General features: G+C 45.8%; 1 protein-coding gene across 1 annotated transcript in view; it reads left to right on the top strand.

Annotated features, from left to right (window-relative positions):
- Positions 1-15,140, top strand: part of PDE4A (phosphodiesterase 4A) — a 339,410-nt gene that overhangs the window by 24,263 nt on the left and 300,007 nt on the right. The window contains exon 2 of the mRNA XM_082205418.1: positions 7,387-7,619. Within this exon, the coding sequence (XP_082061544.1) occupies positions 7,387-7,619 (233 nt within the window). The remainder of the gene's footprint in view (positions 1-7,386; positions 7,620-15,140) is intronic.

Here is a 15,140-nt window from a genome sequence, read left to right on the forward strand (position 1 = left end):
CTGCGGGAGGTTTGCAAGCAGCATATATCAGCTGATCTGCAGCGTCAGCAAAGCACTGTGCATTTGCAAGTGCCTGTCATCTGTAGTGTTTGCAAAACTGCATTTGTAAGCGTGGTTTGACTTCAAACTACCGGTATACAGGAAAAGGAAAACTCACCTGTCCAAAGGGCCTGCGGGGATTAGGGGACGCTAGGGCCCAGCCCGCTGGCCGGATCCAGTTCCTGGCCCCAGGGACTATAAGCAAAACTATTTGAAGGCTTTTAGACGGTGGGCCCACTGCACTAAAATGGTAGCCTCACTTAATGTTTGGCTTGACAACCACTTAAAATGGCTTCCTCTAGCCAGACCCACCAACTTGCACTTGGGAAAAGTTTTGAAAAGACTTATATTGAATTCTTGTCTCCTGGTCCATCAAACTTGCCCTAAGCCAGTTAAATGCTGTACCTGTTATTAACACAGTCCAAATTTTCCTGACTATTGGGAAGGTTTAGGGTTTTAGTTCTTTAGATGAGACACTACTGGTGTATTTGTACTACTTGTTGTACTTAAAATATACTTAAAAATCAAGCATGCATTCCAACAGCAGGCAGAATGGATTCTTTTGTTGCACTCTTTTATCAGAGACCGAAACCAACCAGGGATCAGCTAGATGCAGTGATCAAGATCTATGATCATGTCTCCTGCATAGCAATAGGAGTTACAAATTATTAATTCAAAGCTTTCTAAATCACCCTTCACAGTACAGCACACAGCAATGACACTCACAGTGATATACAATATTCCAGAGTACAAGCATAATAGTATATATTAAACCACATTTCTGTACATTGCACTTCTATTACCTTTAGGGGCAGTGCCTATCAAAGAACAGAGACGTGCCCCAAGGACTCTGTCTGAGGCTGTAATCTTTTACATATTTACCATAAGACCAATTGAACTCAATAGGAGTTGCTTCTGGGTAGACATGCATAGGATAGTGCAATGAGAAAGGTTAAAATGGCTTTGATTTTGTTTTAGACTACCAGTAGGGTTCATCTGATTGACAAGCGCGCACACACACACACAAACCACCTGCAGAGAAATATTGATATAAGAAAATTGAAGCTCTATGAAATAAGTTTATGTCCCTAAGTGCATTGGGTCTAAATGCATTTGCATTCAATACATGTCTACAAACACAGAAAACAGAAAACAAACCCATACACAAGTTCGCAAGCCTACACTTTAAATGCCGTCCTTTAAATCGGCACACCCTCTAATTTACCTTGCTGTCAAAAAGGGAAGCTATCAAGCAGACTGGCCACTAGGAGTGCTATAGCAGATGGCCCTAAACTGATAGTATCCATTAATATTCAGAGATGTGTGTCTTCCAGAAGTAATAAGTATCTCCATATTTTATGAATGGGAACACAAGAATCATGAATGAAATAGTTTATTTATGACTAGAACTCAAACCAAAAGTCCCAATATTGTACACAGAGTGAACCAGGGTGGCTTAGGCAGCTGTGTTTCACCTGTCTTTGCCCCACCACCATGTTCCTGACCTGCCAGTAGGTAGCCAGGAACTTTCTTAAGGAACTGTCAAATGGGCAATACCAGCTGGCTGGGGACTCGACAAAGGGAAGGGTAGTGATCTGTGCCTGAATGGGGGGGGGGGCGTGTTTAAGTAAGACGGCAAGAAATGAAATAAGGCTTGCACTAGTTGAAATTTCAAGAGGAAATGCAAATAGGTATCAAAATGCAAGAGACACCCAGAGACTTGTAATTCAAAATATCTTGATAGACAGGTTGCAAATAATGTACCTCTTTTTTTTGTTATGTTTCTGTTATGTTTTGTGGGTGGGGTGTTTTTTGTAATGGGTTGGGCAAAATCTGAACTTTAAAAAGATGCTTAGAGTCTCGCTTCCTCTTGTCACTGGAAGTGAACCGTGTTGCAGCAGACCAAATAAAGGATCAGACTTACCAGCCATTCTGCTTTTACTCAGTACTTTTCTTCTAGGAAAAAGTGTGCCAGTATTGCGGACCCTTGAGCACCTCCAGGGGAAAAAGCACTGCTTTTATTTAACCTGGTTTCCGTCTCCGATTTTACTAAGACCACTGAGTGAACATTAAGGGAACACAAGTCCCTTGAGCAGGGTTGAGGTGCAAAGGAAATCCCTGATTTTTATAACAATCGGGACTATTGCCAATGCATCCATAGAACTAAATTATAAGCCAAGAGCTTTGCAGACATCTCCTGAACCTTGTTTCCAAATCTCAGAGTCTACTCCAGTGTTTCCCAACCGGTGTTCCGCGGCACACTAGTGTGCCGCGAGATGTTGCCTGGTGTGCCGCGAGATGTTGCCTGGAGGGAGGCGGGCGAAAAGGAAACGTGGGTTAAAGCAGCGACGACACCTCCCACTCACTTTCCTGCTCTAGCTTCCCTAACAGTTTTCCGAGTTGCGTCACTGGATCCAGCCCCCTTTTCCACAGGTGACACGGGGCTGGAGGGAGGGAAAGAGGGCTTTACGTCGCGCACAAAGGCAGCCTCCTAGAAGCGCTCTGGGCCGGCGCCGTTTCGCCGAAGGCGCCGGAGGACCCCCACCCTCAGCTCCTTCAGAAAGGAAGCCCCGCCCCTCGGCTCCCTACGCCGCCAGGCAGCTCAGCTGACTGACGAGGACGTTCTGCGGCGGCGGCCGCCGCACAACCACCGCAGTTGCTGGCAGCGTCCGCAGCGCAATAAGTAACAGCGCCTGGTGCTGCCAACTCTTTCTCTCTCTCTCCCGCCCCCAAGCTCTTGCGCGCCCCGCGTCAACATCGCCGCGCGCAGCTTCCCAAGCTCGAGGCCAGCCGCTGCACGCACGCGCCGGCTCATCATCGGCTCCGGTTGTTGCCTTTCTCCGCCGAGGTCGGTGGACCCCGAGCCTAGGCTTCCTTCCCGCACCCCGCTTTCCGAAGACCGCACACCAGTTGGGCCAGTACATATTCCCCTCCCGTGACTGGAGCAGAATAGCCCTTTCTCTTCTTCCCCAACCCTTGTCATTGGAGGAGTCCCTCAGTCCCTCGCTTTGCTGCCTCCTCCCCCCCCACCCCCAGAGCTTGGAGGTTCCCCGGCAAGGGGGAGGGAAAAAAATTTAAACTTACACTTTCGTGTGTCCCTCCCGGCGTGACGCTGCGCGCTGACGTCACGGGGCTGTAATGGTGGTGTGCCTCGAGATTTTTTTCATCAAACAAGTGTGCCTTTGCCCAAAAAAGGTTGGGAAACACTGGTCTACTCTGTCTCATGCTCTGCTAGAGGGAAAAAATAGAGAATCAACAAGCTGCTCTCCATTAAGCTGGAGGGAGGGGGAAGAGCAAAATAGAAAGGAAAGCAGGGAACAAGCCTATTTCTTCTCCTCTCTGTTTTTTTACAAGAGTGATTTCCTAGCTCAAGAGAAGGGAGGCCCATTGGGCCTGCTGGTGTTATTCTATGATTGAAATCTTGCAAAAAAGTGAGGGAAGGGCTGAGCAAAGCTGTGGCAAGGAGTCAGCTCTTTCTCTCCCCATTCCCTTTTCTGACTAACGGTAAAGAAATAACCCTCATGTTCAGCCCAGACACTGAGATCCAGCGCCGAGGGCCTTCTGGCGGTTCCCTCATTGCGAGAAGTGAGGTTACAGGGAACCAGACAGAGGGCCTTCTCGGTGGTGGCGCCCGCCCTGTGGAACGCCCTGCCTTCAGATGTGAAGGAAATAAGCAGCTATCTTATCTTTAAAAGACATCTGAAGGCAGCCCTGTTCAGGGAAGCTTTTAATATTTAATGCTGTATTGTTTTTAACACTCGATTGGGAGCCACCCAGAGTGGCTGGGGAAACTCAAGTATTATTATTATTATTATTATTATTATTATTATTATTATTACCCAGATGATCTTAGAGCAGGGGTTGTCAGGTTTTATTGGTGACCCAGAGTCCGAGCCACCATTTTAATTTCCCAGAAGAAATATTGTAGGGAAACACGTGCATGTTCCTTCTAAGGAAATTCTGTGAAAGGAGAATAAGTGTGCTGTGACCATCTTGCATAGTTTCCCCTGCTATTGAGGAATGCTCCCTGTTGTTATTAGACAGCAACAACATCGATGTGTACACGTGCTTGTGCGTAACATCCATATTGTGTGATCTCCAAGATCAGGACCAGCAGGACATAAACATCTTCCTATCGTATGCATAAGGTTGTAGGGGTGGCTGTCTCTCCAAAAGGGCTGGTGACCCAGTGGTGGATTTATGGTGTGTGGGACCTTCAGCTTAGCCCTTTTGGGGGGCTCTATTTGTTCTTCGAAATGAATGTTCCTGTGTCAAAGCTAGGGCTGCATGAGATGACTTTACTTATTGGCTAAAAGCACTGACAAGTGGGAGCAGTCAGACTGACTCATTTAAGAGAAATTGCTTAGAGGGGTACCTGCAGATTATGCTTCATAACTTTCTAGGAGGGCTAGAGATTTGCTTGCTTGTTTGCTTGCTTATTTATTTATAAGATAGTTCAGAGTCTGACGCCTCTGTTCAAGGTTGCCACTGAAGGCCTTCATGGGGCCTGGAGTGGTGACCCCCACCCTAATGAATCTACCTCCATTGACTTTAGTTGAGGTGTAAGAAAAATGAAGACTGGAAACAGTGCAACGAACTAAAACACTAGAATTCAACAATGGCAATTCATTCTTTGTAGTCGCATTTCAAAGGTATCCTCTCAGTTAACAATGTATACCAATAACTTGGATGCTCCTCAGCCACAGAGGTCCCTAATTCTGGGCATACATATAAATCTGCCACTGATGTGACCGCTGACTTAGAGGCAGCAGATGCTGACATAACACTTGTTTGGGCCAGTTTCTCAGCTGTATTCTGGTTCCAGAGATGGCTCTTGTTCCCTCAGACTTTGGTGTAACCTGATGCCTGAATAGCATCTAAACAGCCCCATATGAATCTATATATCTAAAGACAGAGCTGTAGCGGTTGGGTGGGGGGAGGGGTTAGCCAGTTTTTTTGTGTTAGAATGTTCAGGGTGGCAGGAGAGCATATATTGTTTATTAATATCCTTCCTAACTTGCGCTAGCAAATTCCTTTACTTAGCAGAGTTTACATTCCCCTTTTCACGCACAGCAGATAGCTGGTTGCAGGCTTGTGTAAGCCTCTCGCTATTATACAATTCAGTCTGTCTCAGATTGAATTGTATAGTTCCTGGTAAATTCCTTTTAATCCCTCTTAAAAGAATAAAGACACGACAATCTTATTTAAAGTCAATGAAAGAAGTTTACTCACATCAGTTCACAGTTGGATTCCTGAAGGCATACTTAGTTACAAATATGTACATGTGTGTCAGGGAACTGACATCGGAGCCAGAGGCGGAGGGAAGGCTCCCAAGTGATGCTGGAGAGGGACCCAGCAGGGAGAGAGGCAGCTCATCAGCTGGGGAAGGTAATCAGCGCAACACCAGGGACAAAGGGGGGCAGATGGGGGAATCGGCGAGAGGGCTCCAGGACTCCTCGCCGGACACCAGCGGGGAGAGCATGGGTCCTCCGCTACCCACACCCTCCCTGCGCAGAAGACTTCCACGCAGGGAGAGTAGGAGGAGACTTGGCGCCAAACAGCTTTTATGCTGGAAAAGGTTTAAGAAACGCCCACTGACGGATTCTGCTAGTGACTGAGGCAGCCACGAAGTGAAGGGCTGTCCAGACAGAAAAGGTTTAACAAGGCAACATAGCCAGGAGTGGCGGCAACTTACGCACGAGCAACCCCTATATTCATTACAATGTGGATCTACCCCATATGGGGGAATAGTTCCAGTGCTTATGCTAGCTGAAAGCTAGCATAGCAGTCCCTAGCTAAAAAGCTGGTCCAATGAAGAAGGAAGTCAAAGAAGAGTGAGAGTGCTGTGTGACTTTTCCTTTTTGTTACCTGGGCAGGTAAGGTCACGCTCACCTCTGCTCACATGCAAGGAAGGATGCTCCAGCCCAGGAAGTAACAGGAAGTTTCGACTGGCTGGACCAACATCCCCTTGCATGTCCACTCTAGGAAAACAAGGAACATTGTATTTGATCCCAGTGGATTACAACCCACATTTTTGTCCTGGGTGAAGCTTCCAGAGCGGCGCCATTGAGACTCCCAATCTACGTGTGCGTGTGTGTATGCAAATGCACATGGGGTGTGTGTGTGCCAAACTGGGTCTTTGTCCTCGGTGAAATAAATCCTAGTTTCGCCCCTGCTGAAGACTTCTAACTTCATATAGACTTCATGGCTTCAACAATGGCCAATTTTTCTCTTTCCCCACCTGTCATTGCTTTGTTTACCATCTAGCTTGATGAAAAAGTGCTGGAGAAATAAATAAAAAAGCTAGCACACTATTTTGTTATATCTGGCCTGATAGAGATATTGCCTTAATATATACTTTGGAATTCACCTATCTAAGACATCCAGCTAATTAAAGAGGTACATTTGAAGTGCCTGCATGAACAATGTACATTGCCTTGAGTTCCTGGGACGAAAGGCAAAAGTGAAACAAGCAAATAACACAATGGATGCTGTCACTGGCATTTTGCAGCATTTAACGGCACCCTGTTGTTCCATCATTGTCAGGCCGCACTGCTGCTTGCCAAATGAGGAATGAACAGAGGTGGGCTTAGGAATCACATTTCCAAACCCAATTCATATCTCAGCTTGGTAGAGGGGAGAAATTTGATACAGATTAAAGAGGAACTGGGACCTGGGTGGCGCTGTGGGTTAAACCACTGTGCCGCTTGGGCTTGCTGATTGAAAGGTTGGCAGTTTGAATCCCCGCAACGGGGCGAGCTCCCGTTGTTCAGTCCCAGCTCCTGCCAACCTAGCAGTTCGAAAGCACACCAGTGCAAGTAGATACATAGGTACCACTCTGGCAGGAAGGTAAATGGTTTCACCAGAAGCAGCTTAGTCATGCTGGCCACATGACCTGGAAAAACTGTCTACGGAAGCGAACAAACGCTGGCTCCCTCGGCCTGTAAAGCGAGATGAGTGCCGCAACCCCAGAGTCGTTCGCGACTGGACTTAATTGTCAGGGGTCCCTTTACTTTTACCTTTAAAGGGGAACTACCAAATTCTCATTTGAAACAAAGGCATCCTTAAAATTCACCCATATTCACACTTACTCAAACTTTGCAGTAAAGTTATGCAACCAGCCAATGTTTTACAAAACATTACAACAGCATACAAAAATGCATTGTATTAGGGGAAAGTCAGAGAACCAAAACTGACCGATCTTTCTATTCCTAAATTCAGCTTTATCTTGCCTGCTTGTATCCATACATGGCAAGCTGAGGCTGCACTATGTAGCTCTTTAAGTTTCTGATACCCTGTTGAATGGAGTAACCCAATTCCCACCCCTCTCCCTCTTCTCCTCTGCAGAAGCCCAAGGACACATTGGACCCTAGCTGGTGCAGCCGCTCCTACACTTCCTCCAACATGCTGGGTGCCGACCTGCGTCGGGGACGTAGACGCCTCTCCTCCAGCCTGCAAGTCCCACCCTGGAAGCCCATAGATAGAGCGCGCTCACCAGAGCCCGACAATGTCCAGCGGCCAACTACTCTCCCACTACGAATCCCTCCACGAATTTCTATCACCCATGCTGACCCAGACAGGTAAGGCAAAGGGAGATAGTGAAGCAGGGGTGCTGTGTTATTGAGAGAGCAAGTGTGCCGGTGGACATCCTACAGGTCTGAGATGCTAGCACACAGAGTATATAAGGGGTGGTTATTTGCTGTGTTGCATTTGGAGCTCCTGGGAAGAGAGGGTTGGGAGTGACCTCTGTAATAATGTGAGGGCAGGCATCCAGAAAAAGAGTGGTGGAAATTGTTTCCCCACCACACCTGTGTCTCGTTCATATGTAAAAACTTTGCTACCATGTAATCAGCATATTAATTTACAAGGAATCTCTGGATCTACAAACGGCCAACAAAGGTGGGTTAGAAATTCAATTGCAGACTTATGTTCACATCTGGTGGGGGTGTAAAAATGTATAATTTTTTGCCAAAGGATGTTTAAGGAGATAACAGAAATCACTGGGTTAAAGCTGACCGAAAGTTCAGAAGTTGCATTATTATCAATTTATGATGGGGTGGAAGGTTCACAGGCTATGAAGGACTTGCTCACAAAGTTATTGGCAGCTGCACAAGTTGTTATAGCTAGGAAGTGGAAGGGGCAAGCAGAATGTAAAATGGAAGAATAGTATAAAGAGGTGTGGGGTATACCTATTACTGATAAATTAACATGTGCCATTAAGGTAAGATGGGGAATATGCAGGATAACTTATTTCGAGGAGATATGGAGGGTGTTTGTAGAATTTGTACTGTTAAAATGGAAAGAGGTCAAACCATCGCAAGAAGTGTTGAAATTTTGGGAGGTTGGATAGTTACAATGGAATGGTCTCTGGGGTGGGGTGCACATTTTTATTCTTATTTATTTATTCTTATTACTTTGGCAAAATAAAAAAATCATTAAAAAAGAAAGAAATTCAATTGCACATTACAGGAGAAATTTCATCTTTTAAGTTTGCTTGCTAGTGGCAAGATTGGTGGTGGTCAGAACAGAAGCAACATGGCCCAAAACCTTACTAAGCCCAAACAGTCCACTGTATACGATGTCAATAAACAGTGTCTGGTTGCAGTTAAGAAAGAGCAGAATTGATGCAGCAATCCTGGCCTCTGATTCCACTATCAGCATCAGCTTCTGTTCATGTTTGCTGAGGAGAAGTTCTGGGACTTGCTTCCTCTTCTTCAGCCAGGCTGTCCAAGTTGTGGAGAGATGCTTAGATGGTAGTTCAGATAAATAATCGGGGAAGAGTACAGAGTTGGATTCTCTTGTGTTGGCCTACTTCACACATCACAGTAAACTATAGTTAATGGTTTACTGCAGGCATGTCCCAAGTCTGTTTTGGGGGCCTATTCCGGCCCGCTGGTCGGTTTAATCCAGCCCCTGTGCCAGTTTGTTTCCTGGGGTAAAATCCTAAAAAAACCTCAACAACTTCAACCCAAAAATAGGTCAACAACTGGTTGGCCCTTTGGTCGGCCCTCACGGCCCTTCACTTCATCAAATCTGGCCCTCTTTGAAAAATGTTTGGACACCACTGATTTACTGTGACTGAACCTACTTTGCTTCTCCCCAGGAAGAAGGTTTTGCATTATATCTGAACCGAGATTGTGGTTTGTTTCAGTGAAGCAAACAGCAACCTCTGGTTCAGATGTAACACAGCCAGGGACCGTGGTTTGTTTCCCAGCAGGAAGAAGCCAAGCAAGGAAGACTGACGCATGAATGATTAACCCATTAGCTATGGCTAATGAAGCTGACTCAGCTAGCCCGGGCCCCAAGAGCTCAGACCCCTTCCTCCTCTTCTAGGCTGTGATACACCCATTATATCCATTTGTTTATTATTATCAAATGATGAATACATATTAGGATGCTTTTTGAGCTGCTCCTATTGGAATGTAAGTTCTTAATAATGCTAAATCTCTTTTCTTTGCGATTCCCGTTTCATTGAGTCCAAGTTTGTTTACCTGTGTTTCGCTCTGGCATTTAAGAAACTGCACCCACTTCTCTTCATATGGTTTCTAAACACCTTAGCTAGTACATATTGTAGTGAGTTGCAGGGGTGGGGGTGTAGCCTGCATGATTCTCAGGTCCCTTCTGATTCCTGGGGTCCTGGATCCAGTAAGGCTTAAAATGTAATGGAGGATCCCATTGTTGAACTAGCCAGTTAGCTTCTTGATGTGTTAATGGGCCTAACTAAGCATGGTTGCTAGTATAAGAAAGCAAATGGCTCTGTGGCAGAGAGCAAAGAGGTGGGGCCCCTCCCTCACCTGGCTGATAGAGAGAAGGACAACAGCCGGAACAATGTATGAAAGAACGGGGCAAGAAGCAGGCAGAAGCCAGAGGGCGAGAGTCATGCTTGATTTCTGCTGGAATCCAAGGCTATGACTATAGGAGAAGCAAGACCTTTTGGGGTGTTGATGCTGTGAATCCCTCCATCATAGGGTCAGGTTGTATATATGTGTAAATAAACCATATATCATAAAGACACCACAGTCTCTGCTGTACCTCATTTCAAGGAAACTCAACCCTGGGCATCATGCTATCTTGACCTGGTTGGAGTCTAGGGAGACGTGCAACATTATTAACACTATACCTCAATTAGATGTTAAAGGACGCCTTTGACAAGTTTGCCATCCAAGCAGAAAAAAGCAACTTGGATGGAGTTTATTTCCGGTTGAACCCATTGTTAAAAATTATATTTATTTATTTTTAAGTATTCTGCCTCTGGAGTGATTCAAAGAGTTCAAGTCCCAGGCAATTTTCAGGTGCCAGAACTTTTGATGCCAGGAGTTGTGGGTAACCGCAGGCACTGGTGGTGTCAGCCTAACCTTTGCCCAGGTGAGCAGAGTGGGACTATGGTAAAATAGAGTGTTGCTAGTGCAGTTCAGAATAGGACTCCTTGAATGAGATGCTAGTTGCTGCTTTGAGCAGCATTATATCTGGATGGATTGAGCCCAATACTGGATGACTGGGGTGGGGGAGACTTGGAATGGAATTTTGTAGGTAACTCAGTTGTGGCCCCTGCAAGGCAGCCATTAAGAATTGTTTGTGTGCTCTCTTTTATTTCAAAGAGAGGTGGTAGATTCATAGAATTGTAGAGTTGGAAGGTATCCCAAGGATCATCTATTCCAACCCCCTGAAATGCAGGAATCTCAACAGAAAAAAGAGTGTTTTCTCCCTCCTCCTCTTTGTATGCTCACTACACACATCAGACCATTAGGGTTAATCCAGAGAGATTTACGATTAAATCTGCCTCTGAACTTCCCAACCACACCATCTGTATTAAGTGGCTTATTCAGATCAGAGATATACATTTCCCTGTGACAGAAATTCCCTTTAAAACCTCCTTCATCTCCTTAACTTCCCTCCCTCTCAAGTCACCATTCCAGAGGGGGCCGGCATAATCCTCTGAGTGATGATCTCCTCTTTGATAATCTCCTGTTTGCTGTGCTTTGAGGGAGCTCTGAGCCCAAAGCCAATGCTGAAAACATCTCAGCCAAAGGTTCATGATTAGTTTAGTACTACTGGCAAGCCAGGTGCCCCGACCTTATATTTGTGCATTTTTGCCTAAGTGTAGAACCTGACATCTATCCCTATTGAAATTCGTTTTGTTAGTTCTCCAATCGTTTAAGGTCATCTTGAATCCTGATTCTGTCTTCTGCTGCGTTAGCTACTTTCATGGGAAAGGCAATATTAATTGCATCATAGACATCCACACAGGTGGATTCATCCATGAGACAAGGTGGGGCAACTGTCTCACACAGCAGGATTCACAGCAACAGTAGCAGATCCCAGTGTAGTTCTCCCCCCCCCCCCCGGTTCCTGTGTGTGTGTGTAATTTAGGAATTTGAACTGCTAGGCTGGCAGGAGTTGGGACAGAGCAACGGGCACTCACCATGCCACGGGGATTCGAGCCGCCGACCTTTCGATCAGCGAGCTCAAGAGGCTCAGTGGTTTAGACCGAGGGCAGTCTTAAGCATATCTGGCACCGTGGTGCAAAGCTCCCTCCGGCAGCCCCACCCCACCCCGTTTCCCAGAGTTTTTTTAGGGAGGACGGCACTGCCGGCGGGGCTGGAGGAGGAGGGCAGCGGCTGGAGGGTGGCTCCTCTGGCGGGGAAGAGGTAGAGGCTGGACGCGGCACCTCCCGGCTCAGCTGGCCACTTCGTGCCACAGTGGCCATGGCAGACGGAGGCTCCGGGCATGGCACACCTTTGGCACAGCATGGCGGAGGCGGGCAAGGGCGGTGAGTTGATGCCGAGAGGTGCCGCGTCCAGCCTCCACCTCTTCCCTGGCACCTTCCAGAACTTGGCGCCCCGCACTTACTCTATGAGTAAGACGCCCCTGTTTAGACCACAGCGCGCCGCAACCCCATAGTCACCTTTGACTGGTCTTAACCGTCCAGGGGTCCTTTACCTTTACCTTTCACCTTTTAGTTTAGAAATACACCAGAAATAGTTACAAGCATGGTTGGGAAAGAAATAAGAATCATATACTTTTTTGATTGATATGCAGTGTCTGGTGTGTATACAGTCATACCTCATGTTGCGTCCGCTTCAGGTCACATTTTTTCAGGTTGCAGACTGCCGAAACCTAGAAATACCGGAACAGGTTACTTCTGGGCTTCGGCAGTTGCGCATGCGCAGAAGCACTAAATCGTGCTTTGCGAATGCGCAGAAGTGCCAAATTGCAACCCGCGCATGCGCAGATGCACAGACGCAGGTTGCAAACATGCATCCCGCATGGATCACGTTCGCAACCCGAGTGTTCACTGTACATTGTTTATAGTTATGTGGAGGGGCAGGAAAGAAATTAAAGCATTGCGGAAGTAGTGGGCATGGAAAGTAACAGAAAATGACAGTTGATCCATCGCCCACCCCCAAACACTGAAACAAATCGTCTACAGCCCCAAGTGCAGCTGTTTGGAGCTGCATTTCCCTGAATTTACAGGGGGGAAGCCTTGAGACTGGTGTTGTTTGAAGGCTAACATCATTTGGACTGCACAAATCAGTGGGACCACAAACGGCTGCAAACACGCAGTATACTCCCGTGTATTTGCTAAGTGTACCTTGCAATGTTGTGGCAGCCGCCTCCATCACCCTCTTATTAAGGGCCAAGTTCCATGTGGCAGCACAGCCCACGTGCATTTGCATTCCTCATGCCTGCATCTGCACTACGCTGCTCCGTTCCTGGCTTTGCCCCCTCCAGTTTTGGCAAGAACTTGTCAGGAAGATAACGTTCTGGCTTAGCCACAATAGAACTCTGGCGGTCTGCAAATCTGCTGGATTGCTTGCTATTCTTTTACCATTGTGAGGCACAAAGGCACCAGAGTTAAGATGGTGATTATCAATAATGGGGTGCATTTTGGATTCCCAACTAACTGCCACGCAGCAGATCTTGTGTCTTAATGCTATGCAATTATAGCGAGCAGCATATGCCATCATTAGCACTCCCTGGCGCGCTGGAGAAGGGGGTATTAGCTAAAAGCATGCTTATTTTTAGAAGGCCCTTTAAATGTTTCTTTTTTGAAAGAAAACACCCATAAATAGTCCTTTAGTCCCCAAGAGCCCTATTAGTTGGAGCAGCCTGATGTGCCCTGAGATTAGTATTAATGTGCAGCCCACTTTATAAACTAATCTGGGAATTGTCTTTTTAACACTAGAGGAATATATGCTCAGCATTGACTTCTCTAAAGCTGCAGTCCTGTGCACATTTCCCTGGGAGTAAGCCAAAAGGAAAACCTTGGAAGAGTCTCAGGCTGCGTGTCACTGAACTGTCACAGGCTGCTGTTTTAAGGGCCTCTTCACACATTATATGTTTGGAGGCACACCTGTGATAAGGAACAAGAAGTGTTTTTCATTCTGAGGGTGGCATTCCCTCATGAACCTTTCAGGGGCTGGATGACTATGGTGCAACTTGAATAAAATATGGGAGGGGCCCATATAATCTTCTTTTTTAATTTTTTAAAATTAATTTTCCATTTAAATATATATAATCACATCATTATTATCCGCTTTACCTCTTTGGCTCTTTAGAGCCTATCGACTTCCTTCCCTCCCACCTCTTGGCTTTCAAAATTAACCTTTATATCACAGCATTTTATATATTTTCCTATTCTAATAAGACTCATCACAAAATACCTCGACATTTAAATAAATGTAGAAAGGTAAAAAAATTCTCATTACAAGTCTTCAGAAAGCCCTACTAGTGTTGCTGATGGTTTACAATGATCTTTCAAATATTGTATAAATTTACTCCAGTCTTTTTGGAAAACTTGATCATGCTGTTTTCAGATTTTTCCCATCAGCTTCGCCAGTTCCTCAAAGTCCATCAGTTTCATCTGCCACTCTTCTTTTGTTGGTACTTTTTGCTGTTTCCATTTTTGGGCTAAAAGGGTTCTTGCCGCTGTTGTTGCATACATGCAAAATCTTTTATCTTTTCTTGGCATCTCTTCGCCTACTATACCCAGTAAAAAGGCTTCTGGTTTTTTAACAAAAGTGTTTTTAAACATTTTCTTTAACTCGTTATTTATCATTTCCCAGAAAGCCTTTAGGAGGGGCCCAGATAATCAGTCACAAGATGTGGCACACATACACACCCCATTTGAATGGCAATGCCTATCAATTTGGGAGGCTTTGCCCCCCGAATATTTTATTGGGAGTGAAGGGACTTGAGCCCCTAGGAATTGGCTCCTCTGCTTTTCTGGATGGGGCCAGAGACATACATGACTCTTAACTTTCTCCATAGGCAACATACCAGCCAAGTGGAAGTCAGAGGTTTCTACCAGGGTTCTTCCCCAGCCACAAGATTAGGCGAGCTCTGGTGGAGCAGGACCCTACTTGCCCTCCTGGACTAGCCTCAACTGGTTTTCTTAACAGCAAAGCTGGAGATTATATTTTAGGTGGTATACCAGGTAAAAGAAAAAAGTCAATAGAAGTTAAATTGCATAGCATCAACTAGTGGTTGGAGGAAATGTAACCCTCAACCAGATGCAGGCGACAGGAATTCATTTCTCTCCAGTTTCATTATCCTGTTTATGAAGGGCTCAATTTGTAATTCTCATAAAAAAACAACAACTACTAATAATCCTGTGTTGGTCTATAAGGGGAAGGGAATCCAAAATCCATAGTGGGATTTTGCAAGCATTCATATGCTCAGAGAGTGAGCTGCAGGCAGTCTTTTGTTTCTCCTGCACTGACGTTCTAGGATGTGTGGTGGTCACCTGTCTATGTTACCGGGTGGATCTTGCTCTGTAATATACTGTTTGTCACTCAGACTGCAACCATTTGGTGGAGCATTCTTGCAGCCTGAGCCAATTCTAAGAAGACAAAATTGTTCCATGCAAGCAAAGCTGTTAGCAGCCTAACCCATCTCTCAGGAACATTAACAGCAGGCAGCATTGATAGCTTTATAATCAAGGAGCCGATTCCAAGGCAGCACTGACACAAACTCTGCAGGAAATATGTGCGTCTTTCCTAGAGACCAGTGAATGTATTTTAATCTTCTCCATCTTAAATGTAAAGCACATTTGATTAAATGTAAGTTGCCTTCCCCATCCCCTCCATGTGATGTGCTAC

Source organism: Podarcis vaucheri (assembly GCF_965113315.1).
Source record: "Podarcis vaucheri genome assembly, chromosome: 17".
NCBI classification, from domain to species: Eukaryota; Metazoa; Chordata; class Lepidosauria; order Squamata; family Lacertidae; genus Podarcis; species Podarcis vaucheri.